Source organism: Pleurodeles waltl, chromosome 8, assembly GCF_031143425.1.
Source record: "Pleurodeles waltl isolate 20211129_DDA chromosome 8, aPleWal1.hap1.20221129, whole genome shotgun sequence".
Classification (NCBI taxonomy): Eukaryota; Metazoa; Chordata; class Amphibia; order Caudata; family Salamandridae; genus Pleurodeles; species Pleurodeles waltl.
In genome coordinates this window covers 523,873,843-523,898,724 of record NC_090447.1, presented here as the reverse complement: position 1 = coordinate 523,898,724, position 24,882 = coordinate 523,873,843, and the positions used below count along the sequence as shown (strand labels likewise).

At 42.5% G+C, this 24,882-nt stretch overlaps 1 protein-coding gene across 5 annotated transcripts in view; it reads left to right on the top strand.

Moving 5' to 3' along the window:
* REPS2 (RALBP1 associated Eps domain containing 2) overlaps positions 1–24,882 on the top strand; it is a 636,764-nt gene that overhangs the window by 291,755 nt on the left and 320,127 nt on the right. For all 5 annotated transcript variants that reach the window (XM_069204533.1, XM_069204534.1, XM_069204532.1 and 2 more), the window contains exon 5: positions 24,438–24,535. In XM_069204533.1, the coding sequence (XP_069060634.1) occupies positions 24,438–24,535 (98 nt within the window). The remainder of the gene's footprint in view (positions 1–24,437; positions 24,536–24,882) is intronic.

The window sequence follows — 24,882 nt, the reverse complement described above, 5'->3', positions numbered from 1 at the left end:
AACAGGTGTCTTGGAAGCGTCCTGGCTTCAAGGAGTCTATTCTGCACAAGTAGCAGAACTTGTAGCCCTTACAAGAGCATGTCAACTGTCTGCATTGATGAAAGTCACCATTTACACTGATAGTCAGTACGGGTTCGGAATTGTGCATGACTTTGGACAACTATGGTCACAGAGAGGTTTCCTGACTTCTTCAGGATCCCCAGTGAAAAACGGGGAGAGAATAAGGGAATTGTTACACGCCATTCAAATGCCAGCCGAAGTTGCAGTGGTAAAGTGTAGTGCTCATACAAAAGGACAGGACTATGTTTCTCTGGGAAATGCATATGCGGATCAAGTCGCAAGATTTTGTGCCTTGAACTGTATATTACTCAGAGATGAATGGAATTCAATAAGTGAACCAGAACTCGAACCAGCTGAAGCATTTGCCTTGAAGGTCGTAGATACAATGGATGAACTAAAAGCATTACAGAATAACGTCAGGGAGGATGAAAGAGATTCCTGGATTAAGTCACAATGCACAAAGAGACCAGATGAGTTATGGGTTTCAAATGAGGGAAAATTTGTTTTGCCCAATAGTCTCTTATCGCAGCTTGCGCAGTTCTATCATGGGCAAGCTCACCTAGGGAGAGATGCCATGATGAGATTGTTCAAAACTGATTGGTTTAACCCCAGATTTCGTCAAGCTGCAGAAGCAGTTTGCCATCGATGTGTCACTTGCCAGCAGATGAACCCAGGAAAGGGAACAGTTGTGAACGCGAGCCACATTGGCAGGGCCAGTGGCCCATTTAGTAGGATGCAGATAGACTTCATTGAGATGCCTGTGCATGGAGGTCTAAAGTATGTGTTGGTGATTGTGTGCATTTTTAGTCACTGGATTGAGGCATACCCCACACGTAGAAATGACAGCCTTACAGTTGCAAAGCTATTGTTGAGAGAGTTGATACCACGCTTCGGATTCCCGATCTCTTTAGAATCAGATAGGGGAAGTCACTTCAATAACGAGGTGATAAAGTTACTTTGCGAAGCGCTGAACATTGAGCAAAAACTGCATTGTAGCTATCGCCCTGAAGCATCAGGACTGGTGGAGCAGATGAATGGTACACTGAAATCAAGAATGGCGAAAATATGTGCATCGACAAATTTGAAATGGCCTGACGCATTGCCCTTGGTGCTAATGTCAATGAGAAACACCCCTGATAGAAAGACTGGATTGTCCCCGCACGAAATTCTCATGGGCAGGGCCATGAGACTTCCTGCAGTTCCCGCAAACGCGCTTTTGAATATTACAGATGATATGGTGTTAGACTACTGCAAAGGTCTGGCTGACGTGGTTCGCTCTTTCTCTCACCAGGTGGAAGCAACCACCTTGCCACCGATACAAGGTCCAGGACACACACTGAAAGCAGGTGACTGGGTCGTGGTAAAGAAGCACGTGAGGAAGTCGTGTCTGGAACCCCGTTGGAAAGGCCCTTTCCAAGTGATCCTGACGACAACTACCGCTGTGAAGTGTGCGGGAGTTCCCAACTGGATTCACGCCAGTCACACAAAGAAAGTGTTGTGTCCCACAGATGAGGAAGTTGAAGCGCTGAAACTGCCAGTGCCTGATAAAACAGTGCTGAGCGCTGAGACAGAGCAAAACCGAACTGAAAGCGAACAGGCAGAAACAGGAGAGAGAGAAATATTCTCTGAGGACGAAGCAACAGAATCACTTGGGGAAGACCAAGGAGAAACCTCAGACAGCGACGAAGCAGCTGAAGGTGACAAAGAACCTGAAGCAGCTGAGGGTAGCAAAGAGCCTGAAGCAGCTGAAGGTGACGAAGAACCTGAAGCAGCTGAAAGTGATACAGAGCCTGACGAAAGTAACGGTGGCGAAGGGCTCGAAAAAGGTGATAAAGCAGGAGAGCCTGATCAGAGGAGGGCTTTCCCAGAAGGAGACGATACAGAAAAAGAAAAAGAGAACGTGATTGATTCCCCAGAAGGAGGGGACAAGGCAGAACAGAGCGAAACAGTTCGAGCTTCCACAGAAAAGGTCGCAGGTCCATCAAATGGACACGGTGCAAAGAGGAGACTAAGTATATCACCAGTAAAACAAAGGACTAGAGAAAGTTTGAACGACGGAGAAAGGCCAAAAGTGAAAGAGAAAAGAAAGGAAGTGTCTGTCGTGGTACCATCCTCAAGTGAAGGAAAAGACTTGGCCAAAGAGGAAAGTACCAGTGAGGCAGAATTGAAAAGAGAAGCAAAATTGAAAAGGAAAAGGATACCAAACAGGAGATATTCCGGTCCAGAATGGGCATATGCAGTCAATGACGATTGGACTGACGAATTTGTATCTCTTAGCCTCGAGAACGAAGAAGAAGAGATACCAATAGAAAAGAAAAGTTTTATGGACACTGTTGATTGAAAGGGTGATAAATGACATTGTTTGCTACAATCTAACGTGATACAACCAGCTGAGACATTGTTAAACCGGATGAGACACTTGCTGAACTGATAAAAGACTGAGTTATTGCCGAATTGAGACAAATGCTGCTAACCGATAAGTGACTGGCCTCTTGAAGAAAACTGTGTGAACATTGCGCTCGTTCAGCTTCGTAACTGAATTACTAAATAGTTTCTTTATAGGTGCTTCTAGCTCTCTGATTCTATACAGATCATGACGCAAAACAGCAGAAAGAAATATTGTAAATATGTGTGTATAGGCTTGATAATTGCATGCATACTAATAATAATGGCAATAGTGCTTGCAATGCATGGAAAGGGTGAGAATGAGAAAATTGATGCTTCTACTTTTGCTCCTGTTACTGTCACTGAACTAACCGCATTGAAAAGACTAGAATTAGATGAGAGACACTTGCATGATAAGAAGGAGCTTTCATATAATGTTTTCTATCGCTTGCTAACAGAATATGTTGAGACTATGGATGCGAAAGATTGTTATGTATGTACACAGATACCGACATCAGTAAAGGAAGGGGTGACTTATCACCACATGCCTCTTACATACGGGATTACATGTAGTATAGTAATGTCTAGATTTTATGGTCAAACTAACATACAGTATTTTTACTCGAATTATGATGTTACCTTTGCATATGTTCCTATAATAGCGCAGCTAAGCCAGATTGCTAAAGATTGGGATGCTAAAATAATGAGGGAATTTTTCGAGCCAATGCTACCTTTTGAAACGGCTCACGCTCATAGGGAAAACCTTACCTGCTCGCTCTCTGCAGTAGAAATAAGCTTTTTAGATCGCACAGATGATAGAAGGGCACAAATGAATGCGAAATTAGAAAAAGAGCTACATAAGAGGACTTCAGTAGATAATTATGATTTTGCCGCAATAAAGACACAAGGGAGAATAGCTTTAGATGCTTGGCATGTAGGGAAATTTTGTATATATCGAGGTGAATCTTATTATGACAACATTTTCGTAGGAGCGAGTGAGTGTAAACATATGTTTATCTTTAAGCCAAATGGACATTCATGATGAACGGACTTGACCCTGTCATTCCAGGTGTATATTACATTTGTGGGTATAATGCCTATTATCGTCTTCCGAAAGGATGGTGGGGGAGATGTTATTTGGGTATAGTGTTCCCAAAGGTTTATCAGCTGGATGACCTATCGATGATTCAAAAGACATCTGGATCCCATCGTATCCAGAAAAGAGAGACCGCAGCTGCTGTGGTAGGAGATATATTTGGAGCCATGATTCCTTCATTGGGAGTTGTGCTGAATTCCATCAAAATAAGAAAGTTGTCTACTATAGTGGATAACATGTTGACAAAGTTTTCAGGTGCTACAATCCTGATAGATGCTGAACTTGCAGCGGAAAGAGCTATGACTCTTCAAAATAGACTTGCCTTAGACATTCTTTTAGCAAAGGATGGCGGCGTTTGCAAAATGCTTGGTGCGCGCCACTGTTGCACGTATATTCCCGACAACAGTGTGAAAATTAAAACTATGCTTGCTAATTTAACAAAAGAGTGTGCAGATTTGAAGGAATTGAAAGAACCGGGAGTGTGGGAGAAGGTTGGAAAAGGACTTGCTTCAGTGGGAAATTGGATTGGGGGAATTTGGAATGGAATATTACTAAAAATAATACAGGGAATATTAATTGTACTGATTTGCATATTTGGAATTTGGGGAATAAAAAGGGGAATAATAATGATTATGGAAAGAATTAAAAGAAGGAAGGAAGAGAAAGTGATGAAAAGAATGGCAGAAGAATATAAAGAAAGAACTAGGGGAATTAAAAGGAAAAGAGAACTGACAGAATTTTAATGGAATAAAATTTGTGGGAATAGTTTGTGTGATGACAAGTAGTCATCAGAGGAGGGATTGATGAAGCTGAAATGAAGGTTTTACATTTATTAGCGCATAAACGTAGTGTAGCAATAATCATGTGTGACTTTAACCGAACTAATAAAGATTGTACGGGGACAAAATATGCCCTCAGAGTAGTTTGCCAACATTATAAGCGTGCTTTATATAACGTGATGTATTAGAATTGCACGAATTTGCCATAATCGTAAACGTGTGCTATGATTTGCTTGTTTGAAATGCTTTAGCTTAGCATTACTTTAGTGGAGGCTTCGGCCTAGTTGCCTGGTCTCACGATTTAGATGCTCGTATTTTTCCAATGTGCTAATAAACGTGTATTTTTGCTTGAAGCTGTACTTTTCCACTGAGATCGTTCACATGCTTATCTTAAGGTTCCGTGCCAGCTTGGCATTTTTCTCTTTTCTCCAAGGTCAATCTGCAGGTGCGGACAATGGAAGCTCTGAAAGTGAGTTAATTGGTATAAAATGTTGCAACTTGCGTACCCGTCTCCAAGGATAATGTATGCTTAAGTAAAAGCTTGAGAACTGTTGTTTTTGATTGGACAATTTGAAGCTAACCTATGAACCCTCCAATGGAAGACCCTACTGGATTTGAACTGTTGTCTATTTAAACCAGGTGCACGAGAGGAAAGTGGCCATTATTGGACATCCCGCCATTTTGCAGGACATTGCAGCTATTATGGCCCATCATGCTGCAACGCCATTTTGAAAGAGACTTTGATGCTTTCTCTAATCGAGAGAAAGAGACTTTATATGATTCTTGCCCTAGAGACTTTAACTTTGATCCCTTTGCATGAAGTAGTAGTTTTATTTTGCCGCCGTGAGGCAATTGCCCCGTCCACCCCTGCCCCTTTGCCCCGTCCCATGCTGATCGAGAAACGGTACCTGTGAGACGAAGACTTCCTTGAATGCTGATTGTAATTGGTAAATATGAAAGGAAATTGTACAATTGCATTGTGTTTCTTTTAGGTAACCAACTGCTGATTTTTTATAAGAACCCTAGTTAGGAGTTTTTCCAAATTAATGTTGCTAAATTGTTTTTGCATGAAGTCCCACATGCCGATGCTAATTTGGGGTTAGATGAGGATTCCTTTTGTTGCACGATGCAATTTGAGACCTTGTTATGCTGACTAAATGTATGCAATTAGCTCATTACAGATTATACTATTAGTGATTTGCATTGCTATCATCGAATGTCTTGTTATTCAAATGCTGCATAGATTGCACCTGTTTCGCCGTTATGGACAGCTATTAATGTTCATTTATGTTTATCATTTGGTGTTGAGACATATCTATATTGTGCTAGCTTTGTTAATATAGGGAAATAAATTCACTAACTTCGAATAAACTGTTGTGGTTATTCCTGACTGAAAGGTCAGGGTTCGCCGAAATGTATTCTGGACTCATTGTCAAGTGTTATGTTGATCAGGGTATTGTTTATGTTCGTTATTGATTATTGATTTGATTAAATTGACCGATATAGAGTAAGGAGAGTCCCACTTAGCCAAAAGATTCATCGGCCTAAAGAGCGTCCAAAATACAGGTAAATTATTAGTACGGAACGCTCTATCAAGGGCGCTTGGAGTCGGGATTAGGGCCTCCAAACTTCAGGACAGTTCAAGTTTTGACAGATGTCCTGTCCTTTCTGGGGCATATGAATGTTGGCTACAAAACACAAATATCCTTTTCCAAAAATGCCCAAGCTCAATTTATGACTTTTTAAAAGATATTCCAAGTGTAATTTTCCCAAATTCGCTTCCTTTGATTCGGATGATGTTCCTCAGTGCAGATTATCTTTATGCACGCTTTAGTTGTTGGAATGGGAACTACTACTTGAGGGTGCTGCTATATTACAACATGTGTGGCTAGTAGTGGTAGTACTTAACCCTCAGGCCTAAAGCACATCCACCTAAGTCACTTTTGTACATCCGTCAAGGAGGACTGAACCCTGGTCATTAAGTGATTTATATTGTTATGGAGTTTCTGTGTAGTGTAACACACATCCTTTACAGGGCATGTTAGAGCTGTTGTGTATCTCGAATTGTGTCCTATAAATTAGTCCCACTGGAATGTCTTCATATGTAGGATGTCCTTTTTGTCTTTCCACCAAACTTGTTGTGTGCATATCCTTGCCCACCTTGTTAAAGCTAATTCCAGAACTCTGAATTGTGAAGTTGTTGTGCTCCAGTGCCTCAACAGGTTCTACACTATGGAAGGGGAATCTTGTTTTTCTTGAATGTGTGTAATAAGCTCAGCAACTGTTTGCTGGGTCATCAAAGGAGATATTTTCCTTTTTGAGTTTTATAGGAATCTTCTTGAGTGGTTGTGGTGAAAGTGACCCAAGTGCCAATCCCCTCTCATCCTATGGGTACTTTTTCAGAAGGGGGTGAGTGGAAAGAGGAATGTGTGTTATTGTCTACAAGTTCTTCTGTAAATGAAGCCACATATTCCCTTGGTCCTATGGAATACCTTGCCTCTTGTGTTCATTTACTTGGTTAGAGATATATATAGAACGCACACCAAGGTCCGAAGACCACGGAGGTCTGTACATTGCTACAGGTTATGTAACCAACATGTGAGAATATAGAGGTCGCAGTTACGTATACAATGTGAACCACAGTCGGTATGTACAAACTGAGAAGAGATCGAAACACATAATTACAATGAGGTGAGATTGGGAGGGAAGGAATACTGTCTAAGATGGTATGGTTGTGATCATCATATGCATCACACGTGGGGCATCTACTTCAACAAACAACAAGTATTTGAACCCTTCTGGGGTTAAATACGAGAAATCCATGAATACGCAGGTAAACAGCACTCTATGATGTGTTTTCGTGTGTGTAGTTCAGCCTATTCAGGGGGCGAGCTGGCGAGGGCCAGCTATGTGCCTGGCATGGGTAGAGCTGTTCACTCGGTTAGAAGAGATCGACACAAATTTCAGAATTCTGTGTCCCCCTGATGAAGCAGAAAATGAAGGTTTTACATTTATTAACACGTAAACGTAGTGTGAAATAATCATGTGTGACTTTAACCGAACTAATAAAGATTGTACGGGGACAAAATGTGCCCTTAGAGTAGTTTGCCAACATTTATAAGCGTGCTTTATATAACGTGGTGTATTAGAATTGCACTAATCCGACATAATCATAAACGTATGCTACGATTTGCTTGTTTGAAATGCTTTAGCTTAGCATTACTTTAGTGGAGGCTTTGGCCTAGTTGCCCGGTCTCACGGTTTAGATGCTCGTATTTTTCCAATGTGCTATTAAACGTGTATTTTGCTTGAAGCTGTACTTTTCCACTGAGATCGTTCACATGCTTATCTTAAGGTTTCGTGCCAGCTTGGCATTTTTCTCTTTACTCCAAGGTCGATCTGCAGGTGCGGACAATGGAAGCTCTGAAAGTGAGCTAATTGGTATAAAATGTTGCAACTTGCGTACCCATCTCCAAGGATAATGTATGCTTAAGTAAAAGCTTGAGAACTGTCGTTTTTGATTGGACAATTTGAAGCTAACCTATGAACCCTCCAATGGAAGACCCTACTGGATTTGAACTGTTGTCTATAAAAACCAGGTGCACGAGAAGAAATTAGGCTATTACCAGCTTGATACCCGCCATTTTGCAGACTTCGTAGCTAATATGGCCCACTTTGCTGCGACGCAATTTTGAAAGAGACTCTGATGCTTTCTCTAATCGAGAGAAAGAGACTTTAATGATTCTTGCCCTAGAGACTTTAACTTTGATCCCTTTGCATGAAGTAGTAGTTTTATTTTGCCGCCGTGAGGCAATTGCCCCGTCCACCCCTGCCCCTTTGCCCCGTCCCATGCTGATCGAAACGATACCCATGCTGATCGAGAAACGGTACCTGTGAGACGAAGACTTCCTTGTATGCTGATCGTAATTGGTAAATATGAAAGGAAATTGTACAATTGCATTGTGTTTCCTTTAGGTAACCAACTGCTGATTTTTTATAAGAACCCTAGTTAGGAGTTTTTCCAAATTAATGTTGCTAAATTGTTTTTGCATGAAGTCCCACATGCCGATGCTAATTTGGGGTTAGATGAGGATTCCTTTTGTTGCACGATGCAATTTGAGACCTTGTTATGCTGACTAAATGTATGCAATTAGCTCATTACAGATTATACTATTAGTGATTTGCATTGCTATCATCGAATGTCTTGTTATTCAAATGCTGCATAGATTGCACCTGTTTCGCCGTTATGGACAGCTATTAATGTTCATTTATGTTTATCATTTGGTGTTGAGACATATCTATATTGTGCTAGCTTTGTTAATATAGGGAAATAAATTCACTAACTTCGAATAAACTGGTGTGGTTATTCCTGACTGAAAGGTCAGTGTTCGCCGAAATGTATTCTGGACTAATTGTCAAGTGTTATGTTGATCAGGGAATTGTTTATGTTCGTTATTGATTATTGATTTGATTAAATTGACCGATATAGAGTAAGGAGAGTCCCACTTAGCCAAAAGATTCATCGGCCTAAAGAGCGTCCAAAATACAGGTAAATTATTAGTACGGAACGCTCTATCAAGGGCGCTTGGAGTCGGGATTAGGGCCTCCAAACTTCAGGACAGTTCAAGTTTTGACAGATGTCCTGTCCTTTCTGGGGCATATGAATGTTGGCTACAAAACACAAATATCCTTTTCCAAAAATGCCCAAGCTCAATTTATGACTTTTTAAAAGATGTTCCAAGTGTAATTTTCCCAAATTCGCTTCCTTTGATTCGGATGATGTTCCTCAGTGCAGATTATCTTTATGCACGCTTTAGTTGTTGGAATGGGAACTACTACTTGAGGGTGCTGCTATATTACAACATGTGTGGCTAGTAGTGGTAGTACTTAACCCTCAGGCCTAAAGCACATCCACCTAAGTCACTTTTGTACATCCGTCAAGGAGGACTGAACCCTGGTCATTAAGTGATTTATATTGTTATGGAGTTTCTGTGTAGTGTAACACACATCCTTTACAGGGCATGTTAGAGCTGTTGTGTATCTCGAATTGTGTCCTATAAATTAGTCCCACTGGAATGTCTTCATATGTAGGATGTCCTTTTTGTCTTTCCACCAAACTTGTTGTGTGCATATCCTTGCCCACCTTGTTAAAGCTAATTCCAGAACTCTGAATTGTGAAGTTGTTGTGCTCCAGTGCCTCAACAGGTTCTACACTATGGAAGGGGAATCTTGTTTTTCTTGAATGTGTGTAATAAGCTCAGCAACTGTTTGCTGGGTCATCAAAGGAGATATTTTCCTTTTTGAGTTTTATAGGAATCTTCTTGAGTGGTTGTGGTGAAAGTGACCCAAGTGCCAATCCCCTCTCATCCTATGGGTACTTTTTCAGAAGGGGGTGAGTGGAAAGAGGAATGTGTGTTATTGTCTACAAGTTCTTCTGTAAATGAAGCCACATATTCCCTTGGTCCTATGGAATACCTTGCCTCTTGTGTTCATTTACTTGGTTAGAGATATATATAGAACGCACACCAAGGTCCGAAGACCACGGAGGTCTGTACATTGCTACAGGTTATGTAACCAACATGTGAGAATATAGAGGTCGCAGTTACGTATACAATGTGAACCACAGTCGGTATGTACAAACTGAGAAGAGATCGAAACACATAATTACAATGAGGTGAGATTGGGAGGGAAGGAATACTGTCTAAGATGGTATGGTTGTGATCATCATATGCATCACACGTGGGGCATCTACTTCAACAAACAACAAGTATTTGAACCCTTCTGGGGTTAAATACGAGAAATCCATGAATACGCAGGTAAACAGCACTCTATGATGTGTTTTCGTGTGTGTAGTTCAGCCTATTCAGGGGGCGAGCTGGCGAGGGCCAGCTACGTGCCTGGCATGGGTAGAGCTGTTCACTCGGTTAGAAGAGATCGACACAAATTTCAGAATTCTGTGTCCCCCTGATGAAGCAGAAAATGAAGGTTTTACATTTATTAACACGTAAACGTAGTGTGAAATAATCATGTGTGACTTTAACCGAACTAATAAAGATTGTACGGGGACAAAATGTGCCCTTAGAGTAGTTTGCCAACATTTATAAGCGTGCTTTATATAACGTGGTGTATTAGAATTGCACTAATCCGACATAATCATAAACGTATGCTACGATTTGCTTGTTTGAAATGCTTTAGCTTAGCATTACTTTAGTGGAGGCTTTGGCCTAGTTGCCCGGTCTCACGGTTTAGATGCTCGTATTTTTCCAATGTGCTATTAAACGTGTATTTTGCTTGAAGCTGTACTTTTCCACTGAGATCGTTCACATGCTTATCTTAAGGTTTCGTGCCAGCTTGGCATTTTTCTCTTTACTCCAAGGTCGATCTGCAGGTGCGGACAATGGAAGCTCTGAAAGTGAGCTAATTGGTATAAAATGTTGCAACTTGCGTACCCATCTCCAAGGATAATGTATGCTTAAGTAAAAGCTTGAGAACTGTCGTTTTTGATTGGACAATTTGAAGCTAACCTATGAACCCTCCAATGGAAGACCCTACTGGATTTGAACTGTTGTCTATAAAAACCAGGTGCACGAGAAGAAATTAGGCTATTACCAGCTTGATACCCGCCATTTTGCAGACTTCGTAGCTAATATGGCCCACTTTGCTGCGACGCAATTTTGAAAGAGACTCTGATGCTTTCTCTAATCGAGAGAAAGAGACTTTAATGATTCTTGCCCTAGAGACTTTAACTTTGATCCCTTTGCATGAAGTAGTAGTTTTATTTTGCCGCCGTGAGGCAATTGCCCCGTCCACCCCTGCCCCTTTGCCCCGTCCCATGCTGATCGAAACGATACCCATGCTGATCGAGAAACGGTACCTGTGAGACGAAGACTTCCTTGTATGCTGATCATAATTGGTAAATATGAAAGGAAATTGTACAATTGCATTGTGTTTCCTTTAGGTAACCAACTGCTGATTTTGATAAGAGCCCTAGTTAGGAGTTTTCTAAATTTATGTTGCTAAATTGTTTTTGCATGAAGTCCCACATGCCGATGCTAATTTGAGGTTAGACGAGGATTCCATATGTCGCACGATGCAATTTGAGATCTTGTTATGCTGACTAAATGTATGCAATTAGTTCACTACAGATTATCGTATTAGTGATTTGCATTGCTATTATCGAATGCCTTGTGATTCAAATGCTACATAGATTGCACCTGTTTCGCCGCTATGGACAGCTATTAATGTTCATTTATGTTTATCATTTGGTGTTGAGACACATATATATTGTGCTAGCTTTCTTAATATAGGGAAATAAATTCACTAACTTTGCAATAAACTGGTGTGGTTATTCCTGACTGAAAGGTCAGGGTTCGCCGAAATGTATTCTGGATTAATTGTTAAGTGTTATGTTGATCAAGGTATTGCTTATGTTCGTTATTAATTATTGATTTGATGCAATTGATCGATATAGAGAGTACGGAGAGTTCCACTTAGTCAAAAGATTCATCGGCCTAAAGAGCGTCCGAACACAGGTAAAATTATTAGTACGGACCGCTCTATCAGTAGATGGTAGCAGAGGACGGTTTCGTCTTTTGGGACCCTGTACTCTTAAAGTACATGGTGTTGAATTAACGGTTACGCATTTTGAGACCCCACTCGAGAAGTTGAATTAGATTTTTTCTTGGATAAAATAGATTGACAGAATGATGATGGGCTAGGTCCACCGCGACTTTCCCGGGATCTCGGAGCTTGCGAATGGAGAGAATGGAGGTGTGGATTCGGCATTGGCGGTACTAGTGATGGTATGAGTGAAGTTAGGGTTTTGCGCTTGCACAGCTTATTGCCGCAGGGTGTGTGAAAAGGTTGCAAGGATTTTTCTTTTAGAGGATAGCGGAGGTGCGACTCCGAGTGTAGAAGTAGAGAAGTCGTCGAACTTCATAGAAATAGCGGAGGTGCGACTCCGAGTGTGAGAGTAGGGAAGTCGTCGAACTTCATGTGCGTGTGGCGCTTTGTGCATAAAAAGGTCCACGTGGTTGTTGTTGTTGAGACGGGCCCTGCGAGGTCAAGAGACTCCGGAGTATGTTGATCCATGTTGTGGTCTGGGCGGTTTAGTAGGTTGATCGGGCGTGGTCAACGAGTCGGTACGTGTGTAAGGGAGTGAAAGAAACTTCGACTTCGGGCTTTGACAAGATTCTAAGTGCACTAGAACAGATCATTGACAAGTTGAGAGTAGGTCTGCGGGTCAGATTTGCTTGCGAACGTGGGGATCGAGAAAGACGGAATAGCGGCCGAGGCTAGTGAAAAGTCCCTAAGGTCCTGAAGCGACTGTGTTACCCTTCCTGTAGTAAACCGACAGATCTGTTTTAGTTTTTGGTAGCTCGCGATACCTGCAAGAAGTTGTTACGAGAGGAGCTGAGTGAAGGAAGACTAGCCGCGAGGCTTTGTCAGCCGCAGTGTGTGTGAGTGTGACGTCACTAGGAGCCGCGCTGGGATAGGTTGGTTGCAGAGAAGGGTCGCGCACGGATTGGACGCAGTCCGTGGGACTCGATTGGAAGGGGAAAGGCAAGCGAAGAGTATTCCGGGAATTAAAGTCACCTATTGATTACAAATTTTGTGAAATAAAAGACGAAAAAATGAAATTCTTTAAAGCATTTAGGAGTGCGATGAAGGGGGAGTCTTACATTAAAGCGAGCGTAGGAGAGGAGACGCCGCCCGAGGGCACACCAGCTTACATTGTAATGGAAGAGAAGGGGGTAGCTCTGTGTCTTTGGCTAAAGCAATGGCACAAACTGACAGAGAAACATGGGAGCGTAGCGTTCCCGATACATGGGACATTCAATATAAGGATCCTAGAGAATTTGAGATTCACGATGTACGACATGAAGGTGCCTCCAAGGCCAGCCCAGTTTGAGGCTCTAGCGATTTGGGAACTAATGGCCAGACAGCAACAGCAGAAGAAGTTTGAGACCAGGGTGAGAAAGGTAGAAAAGACACTAGCGGATGCTAGGTGGGATAATGCACAGAAGGTGTGGAGGTCAGATGTATTGCAGGGGATAAAATTGTTTCCCGCAATTACTAAGGAAGAAGGGGAGGCAGGTAAGAAAGCTACCTGTAAGACAGACAGGAAGTGTTCCAAGGATAGAGAGGACGAGGAAAAGTTGAGAAGAGAAGAGGAGTTAGAGGATGAGGAATTAATAATGCAATTGCTGAACGACCGTCCACCACCTTATGCGGAGAATGGACAAGGTCCAAGTACCAGTTCTGCCCCTCCGGCACCGGTACGGAACAGTGAAACCCAGAGTTCAGGAGCGTCATCGGGATCTAAGGACCCGAGTTTATTGTTCACCTCGCAGATACCGCAGGTTAGGAGAATATATCCAGATGTGCCCATGTTGAAACCAGCAGAAAATTATCAGCCGCAGATTCCAGGGTACTACAGCAGTGACAACAGTGGAGGAATGATTCTAGAACAAACCGTAAGGGGAGTACAGAATGGTCACAACCAGACATTGGCACAAACTGAATCAACTCAGTTTTTGATGCCCCAAAAGCAGATGCAGGGGGGAAACGCACATGCTCAAATGATGGGGAGTCAGATGGGCATGCCGGCAATGATGACCCATGGTGTGGGAATGAACATGCCTCAGAACATGGGAAATGGACAAAACCCAGATGCGATATCACTACCCATTACTGTAGGTCCACCGGTACCTTTGTATAGTCAGCCTAACTTAGGTATGAGCGGTCAGGGATCAATGCTGCAGAATGGGACCGAAAGGAGGTGCATAGAAAACACTCCAGGGATAACTCCGATAGCGGCTCAGCCAAATGGATCTGGGTCCTTGATGGAGTTTAGTCCCATGTGTGCTCAGTCAACGCTGGTGAGGTCAAGCCCCCCACTGATAATACCTCTAACATCGAACACTGAAAAGTTGCCGCAACCATCAATGGCAGTCGATGTGAACGCTACACTGATGGGGGTAAATGCGCAACAGCTGACACAGTGGTTCAACAGTTTGAATTCCACACAGGGCTCAGCCAGTGGGAAAGGAGAAGATTATCTGAATAGGATGAGGTTAAACATGGAAGCACAAGAATTGGTGGAAGGGACTATGGGTGTGAATAGGTTAGAGTCCTACTCTGAAGAAGAGCTGAGGTATCTATGTCCAAAGATTACGAAGGAAGTGAACAAGGTACATAAAAGCTTGCAGGAAATAGCCGATAAAAATGGGGTTGACATAGACAAGACAAAACATTTGAGCAGGAGCTACAGGCTGGATTTTGGGGCCACAGATTTTGAACACATGAGGTCAGCAGGCATGAAGGCGCACCTTAGAGAATTGCTGCAGAGTGCACAAGTGTGGAGGTGCTTAGACAAGTGGGAAAGCAGTGGGTAAAGAGAAAGGAAAAGAGGAGGGACAGTGCTACAGAGCATAATGAGAAAAGACCACAAAGCAGCGAGACAGTAACCATGTTACCAATGAGGGAGACAGCAGGGGGAAAATTAATACATGTACCATGGCACAGAAGTGACATTCAGTCTTTTACGGATGATTTTCCCAAACTGAGAGAGAAGCCGATTGAATGGTATCAACAGACTGACAGGTTTGTGAAGCTTGCAAAATGTCTCTGGGAAGACCTGAATACTCTCTTTGAGATTGTGGTTCCGGCAGATTTGTGGGAGGATTGCAAAAGAGCTGTAGGTTGGCCGACAAGTGAACCAGAGAGAGACAGGGAGACGGGTGCACCATCACCTATGGTGATGAGCTTGTACTATAAGGTGATTGAGCATTTGAAGACGAAGGTTGCCGCGAAAAATGTGGATTGGCAGAAGATCGATCGAACGGCCCAAGAGGCTAAAGAGTCGATTCATAGTTACTATGAGAGATTGTTGAAGGCGTTTAAGAACTACAGTGGCACAGAAACAATAGAGGCGAAGGACATGCTTCATTTTGTGTTCAGATTTGTGGAAGGGCTGAGACCAGAAATAAGTCAGATGATAAAGTCGCATTTGATTTGTTGGCAGTCGAAACCGATCGATGAGGTCTTGAATTATGCGAAATACTGTAGCGACGAAATTGAAGTGAAACAGAAAAAGTTGAAAGAGAAGGTGATGATGATGCAGTTTAAGGCAGCTCAGACAGGTTTGCAAGGTCTGCAAGGGTTGCAAGGGTTCCAACAGCAGATACCGCAACCGCAGCCGCAGTTGCAGGGAAATATGGTGTTTCAGCCACAGGCCAGAGGCAGAGGCAGAGGAGGTTTTGCGAATAATGGTCCGGATTTGAACACTGTTGTGACGGGTGTGCAGGCAATGAAGAAGGTGATGCCGTGGATGCAATTGATCGATATAGAGAGTACGGAGAGTTCCACTTAGTCAAAAGATTCATCGGCCTAAAGAGCGTCCGAACACAGGTAAAATTATTAGTACGGACCGCTCTATCACCCCCGCAGAAGAAATCAGTGAGCTGTGCTAGGCAATGTGGGTTCTCCATACAGTCTCATAACCTCCGGTTACAAGTGTTATCCCTTAATGTGTGGCTGTGGTTGCAGCCGGTGTGCACCTACACATATTGTTGACCACCAGGGCTTTTTCTTCACCAACATACTTCATCCCAGAGCACGAGAGAAAGTCTGAAGAGGAAGAAAGGAAGAGGAAGGAAATTACGGAATACAGAGACAAAGAGAGGAAGCGGGGATGCAAAGGAACCTGCACGAGGGAGATAGAGAAACTTTTAACGAAGGGTGGTAAACGCAACAGGCATGAAGTCAAAATTACAAATGATCACATTTGCCTCCAGTACATGTATACTCGTGTTTTATTTTTTGTGTTTGTCCATTTTCAACTTCGTTACTTGTGAGGCTTGCATTTCAGACATTTGTGTCTAGTGTTACACGTGTAGATTTCCTGAATGGTTCTTCTGTGCTCCATGAGCCCAAACGTAATTACGGAAATGCGATTTTAATGTCTTGACTTAATCATCTTTCTGCTTCCAGAGATGAGCTAAGCTCTTGTATTTAATTTCATAACTGCAGTTTTCTTTCTAATGTAGTCAGTTTGTGTTCCCCGCCTTCCTTTAGGGCTCACATCCTCCTTTAGATATTTCTGCGTTTTTCTGTAAACAGATGCCTGTTTTCATCCAATGGAAACCGGTATTCCGATTGGAAATAAGTGAGCATTATTATCTTTTTTTAATAGTTCTCTTTCATTTGAATGATTTATATGGACAGTCATCTGCACTACTGACCTTTTCTGAATAGGTGAAAGAACTAAAACGTCTGATCTGCTCCTTGCACTTTTTCACTAAGACCAAACTGACCATCTATACAGAGGCAAGGGCCAGTGGCGGAACCAAACTTGAGGGGGTGGGGGCAGCAATGTACACGGAGGGGCCCCCTCTGGACTCATTCAGTAGCTCTGGACCAGGGTGCTGTGCTGAAGGGGCCCCCTGGAGCTCCCCTCACCCCCTTTGTTATACCTGGGGTAAGGGCTACCATCCCCGTCTGAGTTTATATTTGTGATTAATCTTATGTAGTAGGAGTAACCCTGTTATCATTACATGTTTATAGTGCTTTGAACCCCCATATTAACTTAAGATGCGCTTTATTTTAAAGTTCTCACATAGTCTTCGTTCTTTGTCTCGAGCTATTCATCTGGGCTTCAAGGTTCTGAGTGATGGTAGGCTATTTGAGTTTTCAATTGTATGTTTGCTGGACTGTCGTCCTCCATTATTATTATTATGATAAACTTTTCATGAACTTTACTAAGCCCTGTTAGGCGTAAGATTCCTATCTGAACATTGGTTAAAACAAGCATTGGCAAACAGTTCTGGCGTTAGTTGCAGCCCTTTGGCTTTGTCAATCTTTCTTTTGTTTTGTCATGGTTTTTGCACGATGTAATTCTTGGGGAAACTGTCCGATCCTTGTAAATCTAAAAATGGCTAAAAACAGAAATGTGCGTTGGCCTCTAAAAGCACACGTTCCCATAGCAATGCTTGGCACTGAAGGAAATTACTTTGTGTGGATTTGCTTCTTGTGCCAGAGCAGAATGTAGTCACTCACAGTAAAGTTAGCCAGTGGTTGAGGTAGACTGCCCGTTCCCCCATGCTGTATGGCTTAGGGATTGGAAGCGGAATGTGAATGACTCAATAAAAGACCAATGAATGAAGAAGGCTGATGGAAAGCCCCCATAATTAAGTACATCATACACATAATTTCGGTAAAATTACAAAGTCTTGCCTAATGCCAGAACAAACGGGATCCAGATGTTTGTCATTAAAGTCTCAATATTATGGAGAGGATGGTGATCACAGCAGATATCTAGGTTGACTGTCCCTGGCACCAGAGTCCATCACAGCTTCTGGTCCCTCGGCTCCTTTAAAAATTAGCATTTCATGTGCCTGTCTCAGAAAGGTAGTCTTCACTTGCATGGAAGCCAGACTTTGTGATTCCTCTTAGTGAACACAAGCAGGCTGAGGACCTCTCAAGATGGGGCGCGTTTGACTCAGACACTCTGGACCTGACTTCTTGAAATGAGACTTGCTCCTAGGCACCAGCTCTTAACCTCTTCTTGCAGAAATCATTGTTACTTTCCTACTTGGATGTCACAATTCCAAAAGTGCCTCTTGTCACTCACATGATCATTTCTCGTCTAGCCAATCCTTGATATCTAGTAGGATGCCATAATTGTGTCTTTCCAAACTAGATGAGTGGGGATAGTATTTCCTGCCCATCTGACCATCAACTCTGATGCTTGAGTCTTGTTAGTAGAAGTATGCAGTGTACTAATAAAGCTCATGTAAAGCGAGGTAGGGCCTATTCTGTGTTGTCGTTTTCCATCTCTGCAATTTATAGAACTTTGTTCATTGTTCCTATGAGCACCATTTGCCTGCAGTACTGAGGGATGATTCTTCAATGGATGATTCTCAGGGACCTTGGGTAGGAAGCTTATTCGTTTCCCTGCAGCAGGGGATGATTACCTGATGTGATTCCCACTTGTATTCCTTGAGTAGGACGTATCCGTTCTATCTTGAGTATTACTTCTTTAGCTGAACTTGATTGCACACCTTCCACCTCAGGGTATCTGATGTAATTATCCACAAGCTCAAGAAGCAAAAGATCATTGGGAAAGCAGGTTAAATCAGCAGTCACCCTGGACCTGGGCATGGTGAGTATGTCCTCTTTGATCTTTGATGTAGGCAGTTCACCCTGGCCCTGCCACTTGCCCACTGAGACAGCTAGATATCAGATCGTATTCTTGTTTATCAATATTAGGAAAGCAGACCATCTGAAGCATCTTTGGTTGTGCAAAGTCTTGATGACCAGCATGTGCCTGCTTAAGAATGTGTGGCGCCAGTGTAGTGGTGAATACAGTGCACCCTCCTGCTCCCCTCTCTCCCGCCCGGAGCAGCAGCTCTTCCTCCATTACTGATGGTGCATGACGCATGATGTACATCGCTAGCAAGGGTCTCACAGCCTCTTCTTTGTCGTGTGATTGTCTGTGGAGAATATCTTTCCAGTTATGCTTCTCTGTTACTGTTCTGGCAATGGTGGGACATCTGTCACAGCCGCTGCAACCATGTACTGTAGAACTAAAGGGGGGTGGCTTTGAGCCCCCCCACTGTGATCTGCACAGGATCCATCGCTCTCGGATACAGCGTTGTATACTCAGGTGGGTTACCAGTCCTGGATTTGTACACTAGCAGGGACAAGCAGCCTCCAGCTGCCGGATCCGTTTTTCAATGCAGCAAGGAGGTTTCAACGATAATCTCTGAAACAGCAGAACCAATAGCTTATGGCCAGTGCATGCTTGAAACTGATTGCAGTATCAGTATAGACTGAAATTACAGCACCCCCAGAGAACTGAGTGGCCTCTTTCCCTTTGTGATAGTGCCTTTGCTAAGTGGTGGTGAGTGTGTGACTACAATAAGCAAAGGGCGCCCATCTTATTTTGCTATGGAACTGGCATCCATGGCAGTGCAGTGGACTTTTGATGGTAATAAACTTTCATAGCTGTGTCAGCAGATATCTGAAATACAGCCATCTGTGCTGCCACTTAATTCCTATTTAACATCAGGTTTTAGTAGGTTTCTCAAAGACTTTGTCGCATGTCCACAGTAAATGACCATTACTAAGAAACAGCAGACCTCGGATAACAGATTGGAGAGCGGTAGCAAGTTTATTGGAGAGAGGTAGCAAGTTTACCATTATTGACTCTCATCGGGTCACACGCCACTTTATCTACAGAGAATTAGTGTCCAAATAAATTGATGTCTGATATCAGAACTTTGCATTTGCCTCCATGAAGAGGGAGGTTGCTATAAGAAGTTCTCTTTATAGTGACAAGCAGGCAAGCAAGTTGTTGTTCCGCCGACGTTGCATTAGCTGGATGTCATACTTGATGTTGATCGCCCCCCATACAGTCCAGACATTGATTCACATTTGCATTCTGATGTTCCTCAGCAGTGTTAGAGATATGATTATGGAGGTGGTTGTAATGACTGAGTTCAACATGAGTCAAGAAGGAAGCAAAGTAAATTATGGTCTCATCTGGAAACAATGGTGTTATTGGTATTCAGAGTAAATTTGTAAAATCGAAGAGACCCATTTACTTCCATCACCTGGTTGTCCAATGTGATAGTAATATTCTTTTTTGACTTGATAGCGCTTTGAGAATGCAAAAATCCACACAAGGATGACAACCCTGCATGGCTGGCTGGTTGTTGAGCAGGCAACTATTGCAGATCTCCAAAGACTGAGGCTTTTTCGCTTTTGCAATCTTAACTCCATTTCAAGTTTCTCAATTTCTGCCTTCAACTGTGGCAGAGGATATGAAAGGGAATCTTTGTTTCTTGTTTACTAGTGTCATCAGTAGAACAGGGCGGGGGATTTAAGATATTTCTAGACAAATAAACCCAAAGACACACCAGTGTCAAGGGACTGCCGGTGTAACATTGCTCAGTATATGGGGTGATGCTTTCATTTTTTCAATTTCTTATCTATGAACGTGTTCTTCATCCTCTTCTCTGTCAATATCCTATGAACTCTAGGGAGTCTGTTTACCTTCCTTCTAAAGGTCGCCAGTGTGCTCCATGCCATTGAGGTGCAAACCAGCCAGTGCGATGAGATGAAAAGGTGTAGCAATACACTTTGGCAGAGTGATTGAGCTTACCAAATGTAGAGCTGATCTTCCCTTTCATTGGGCACACAAGCATAAGAGAGCAAGCCTCTGCAATAGCCACATAACCCTTCCATCTACAGCCATAGTGCCTTAACGGGGCAACTAGCTACTTTACCCTGCTTGCCTATAGGCTGTTGTGGCTCTGAGTTGATTGAGTGCCCAGTAAATCTCATCTTTCTTTTTGGCTCCTGACAATTTTACATGAATGCCTTAGTGTGACTATGGCATGCAGAGGCACACACTGCTCCCTTAGTATAGACCTCCTCGGTTTTGCAGAGTTACAACCCTGTATAATATGTACATGTATCGCTTCTTCCTGATTTGTGACTGATTCTTTGCATTGGATAGATTACCAAACAGCTGATTGAGCACTACAAGTAATGCATTGTAAGCAATAATGTGGCTGCTTGCTTGGAGTCTTAGGAAGGTATTGTGGATCTGTTCACTAGCCTGGTTGTGCGCAATGTAACTCTTGATGGCAGTGTAAACCCCCTTGATGGTTAAAAGATAGTCCCCCAGCATCGCCAGAGACAAATATTACAGCATGTCAAATATCAGTTGAGGAAAACATAGCAGCAATGAAGACGGTAGCTAAAGAAGCATAGAATGCGTAAGGAGGTAAAACTGAAGTGTCACATAGGGACACACAGCTAGGGATAGACAATGTGACCAAAAAATGCTGACCAAAGCCTTACACAACCATACATATATGAGCATCTAGAGATTGATGAAGAAGCTGACTGAAATGTCGCACCTCCTTCCCAAATCAGCTAACCAAATTCAGAAACAGCAAGGAGCAAGGAAAATACTTGATCCTGTGTACACATTTTTCATCCTTCGCAGGAATCAAATGCACAACAAGGTCAACGGACCTTTGGACCCATAAAGATGGGTGGTAAACCATCAACAATTTCATCAATATCATCTCAATAATTTAGACATCATGACCAATGTGGCCACAGAAGTAAAACTCCAATCAGGAATATAGTTCAAAGCTTTATTACAAGCACAAGCTAAAAGTCAGGTAGATTATGTTCAAAACCAAGTTATAGAGATAAATGATGACCATGGGTTGCCCAAGACGACAAAATAAATTGGGGCTTGCTAACATCAATAAAACTAAGCATTTTAGAAGAATGATACAGAAAGCCAATCGAAATATCCACGACACAGAAATCATGCAGTGCTCAGATTTCAAAATCATTTAGTCAATTGAATTACAGTTAAATCAATAATCTTTGGCTGAGCATTGGTCAACCCTACGGCTAACCAAATTAGGGAGCTACATGTGTGGGAGAAACACATGTGGGCAAAATACAAAAAGGACAACAATAATTTGGGAAAAATTAACTTGGACTACAGGGCACTAACTAAAGGGGAAAAAAATAAGAAGCCTCAGTATAGTGGAGTTTATAACCTAAAAGGGCATTTCAAGGGGCAAGGACAAATGGCAGAGAGGAAGATACCTCTCCAAGGGATACAGCATTCAGGAAATCTTCATCAGCAAAGCATCTGGTCAGCAAGGCATCTGCCAGCATCAGAAAAGTGTCTGTCTCTGATCAAGACAGGACAAGGGCTGCTTCTGCTCTCGGGCTGCTCTGCTCTGAGCAAAGTTTGATCAGCCACCACCATATTAATCCACATGAAACACTCTGATTTGTCCAAGGTGTCGGTCCATTTTACATTGAAGGGCCATCATTCAATCAGAATCAATCATCAGACTTCAAGTCGCAACAGTTTGACTTTTTCCCAAGTCTGTCATGGGAACACCTCCTTTCCGTGTGACTCCAAACAGACTGAAATAAATGTATACGATCTCTGTCCATGTTCCTGCATTACAGGACTCTTCAAGGTCAAATGGATACAGTTCTGCTACAGTTAAACAGTACACCTTTTACAAATGGTACTTTGCTTCACATGGGAATGAATTCTGAAAGAAGACTTTACGTTATGAAAAAATAATTCAACACTTTTACATGACTGCAAAATTAAGCTCTGTAGGCCTCAGTTATACTAACACAAGAAAATATAAAATGCATTTAAAAATACTTATTAGTAAAACACATATACTATGCAAACTTATAAATTCATCATTAATAATATATCATCAGTATACGTAAAACATGTCATTTACTTTGCAAAAGCTTTGTTGTTGCATTACATTAGGTATAACAGAGAACTGCATGTTTCTCACTTGCACAGATTTTCAGTCATTAATCTTTCACTCAACACAAGAGATTCAAATCTATATTGGTTATTAGTTTAGAGTCTAAATTACATTCTAACATCAACTTTAACCTTCTTGCATGTGATTTAATTGAAAAGGCACATATGTCAAACTGTGAAATACAAGCTAAAGCACATTTAAAATGTGTCAGTGCAGCTTTCTACATTAGTTTTCTCTCCTTTATGTTTATGAGCTTAAACTTGTTACAGTCTATGATGACTTTAGTGACAACAGGGGCAGAGCTAACATTTACGCTCAATCAACCCCCAAGAAGACACCAGCAAGTGCACTCACCAGCCATGCTCTACAGCAGCCAGTATGATGTACCAGGCCGCAAGGATGCACACAGGCCATCGGGTGCACAGAACCCTCCACAGGCATTGTCAGGGCTTCAGGGTACCAGAGAGAGGCATTGTAGCCAAGATGGCGAAAGTGTGTAGCTATATCAAGTTGATGTACAGATCGCACCGTAGTGGAGACATGATATAGCAGAGGCAAGGCCTATGAGAACAGTTGCATCACTGGGACAAGCACAGGGAGAGACCAGCCTCATCACTAGTATTTCAGCTTTGCTTATAGGATGCACATGGTCCTGTCTGTTTCCCGGTGATATGTACCTTAGTTATTCTGACAAGAGAGAGGACTCATCCATCATCCCTGCATTTTAATTGCTAACAGTGACCTCAGTGAAGACCAAACAAAATGTATCTATTGGGGACTGGTGCGAACATCCCCATATCGGTTCACACCATGCTCACCGCAGTTGGACACAGCAGACACCTCAAAGAGCACAGCAGAGAGAAAAGGTTTGGACATTGATACTGTCTTCAGACCCATTTAAATATTAATTTAGGTCTTCGGGGAGCAGACTGGCTAAGGTGACAGAAATTTGAGTAAGCAGGAGTCTATACGCCTAACCCCACATCTTTACATACTGTGCCAAGTGCCAATGTGCCAGGGACTTTTGGAAGGAATACAGACTCATAGGTGAAGTGACCTGGGATTAGGAGGGGGAGCGTTGCGACCTTACACCAATGGACTCCAGAAATATAATTCCTGGTTTTCTGCTTCCTCACACTAACTGTTCCTTTACCCATTGATGTAATCACTGATTTTGCAATCGCTATCTTCAACAGGGATGCCCCTTGTGGTACAAACACCCCCGTCCTTCCCCGTTTGGAAAAAATACTTGCCCATCAACTCCTTAATAACAGTCAATAACCATCAGCCTCAACATGTTTTTGTTAATGGTGTCACTTCATCGAAATCACAGGGCCAGTGAAATCGACATATTATAACATTTCTCCCTCATGATGGGCTATTGCATGTTTTACTTAAGTAATCTTTTAAAGAACAAAACCTGAGACTGCAAAATTGCATTAAGAAAGGATTCACGCAGACAAAACAAGCAGATCTTCAAGCGAGCAAAAGTCGAAAGAAACTTTCCTTTTAATTTTTTAGTGATCGGATTGGCTAAATCACAGGAGTATCCGTCTATGACTGCTGGTGTTTATCTTTCGTGTCATCCACGTGACACTCGGGTCTTTAAACAGTATTTTCGACTCAAAGACAATCGGTCAGTCATTGACTGACTGGCTCGAGGACATTTTTAATATGTCTTTTGGAATATCATTTCCACTATGAAATGTTTGTATTGTGTATATTTTGTATTCCCGTGTACTAATTCCAATTTTCTTTCTGTCCTTTTTACAGCTGGGTATGACACAAGACAACCTGTGCTCCAGCAGGAAGGACCAGTGACCACATCCCACGGACCCAAACCTGCAAATTCACATTCCAGCCTTAACAGGGTAATGATCGGCATGTACAGATGATGAGATAATGTTCACTTTACGACCCAGAGGCTTTTAGATATTGACTAGGACATCGTGCTTTAGAAGGGAATGCCCTTCATATGAGTTTGTTTTGGCTGGCCTTCATTGCATTCTAGTTTTATTGCTCGTTAATGAACGTGCCAGGGATCTCATACTGCAAAACAGTATAAACCAATCGCCTTTTGGTGCTTCTCGAATGAGTGGGTCGTGAATCCTCTGAGACTTAGCCGAACTTGGTAGGTTTTAATGTGTTTTCCAAGAGCCAGCAGGCGGTGCTCAATTTGCACCGACACTCGGTTTTTGGACAAGGGCTTGTTTTTTAT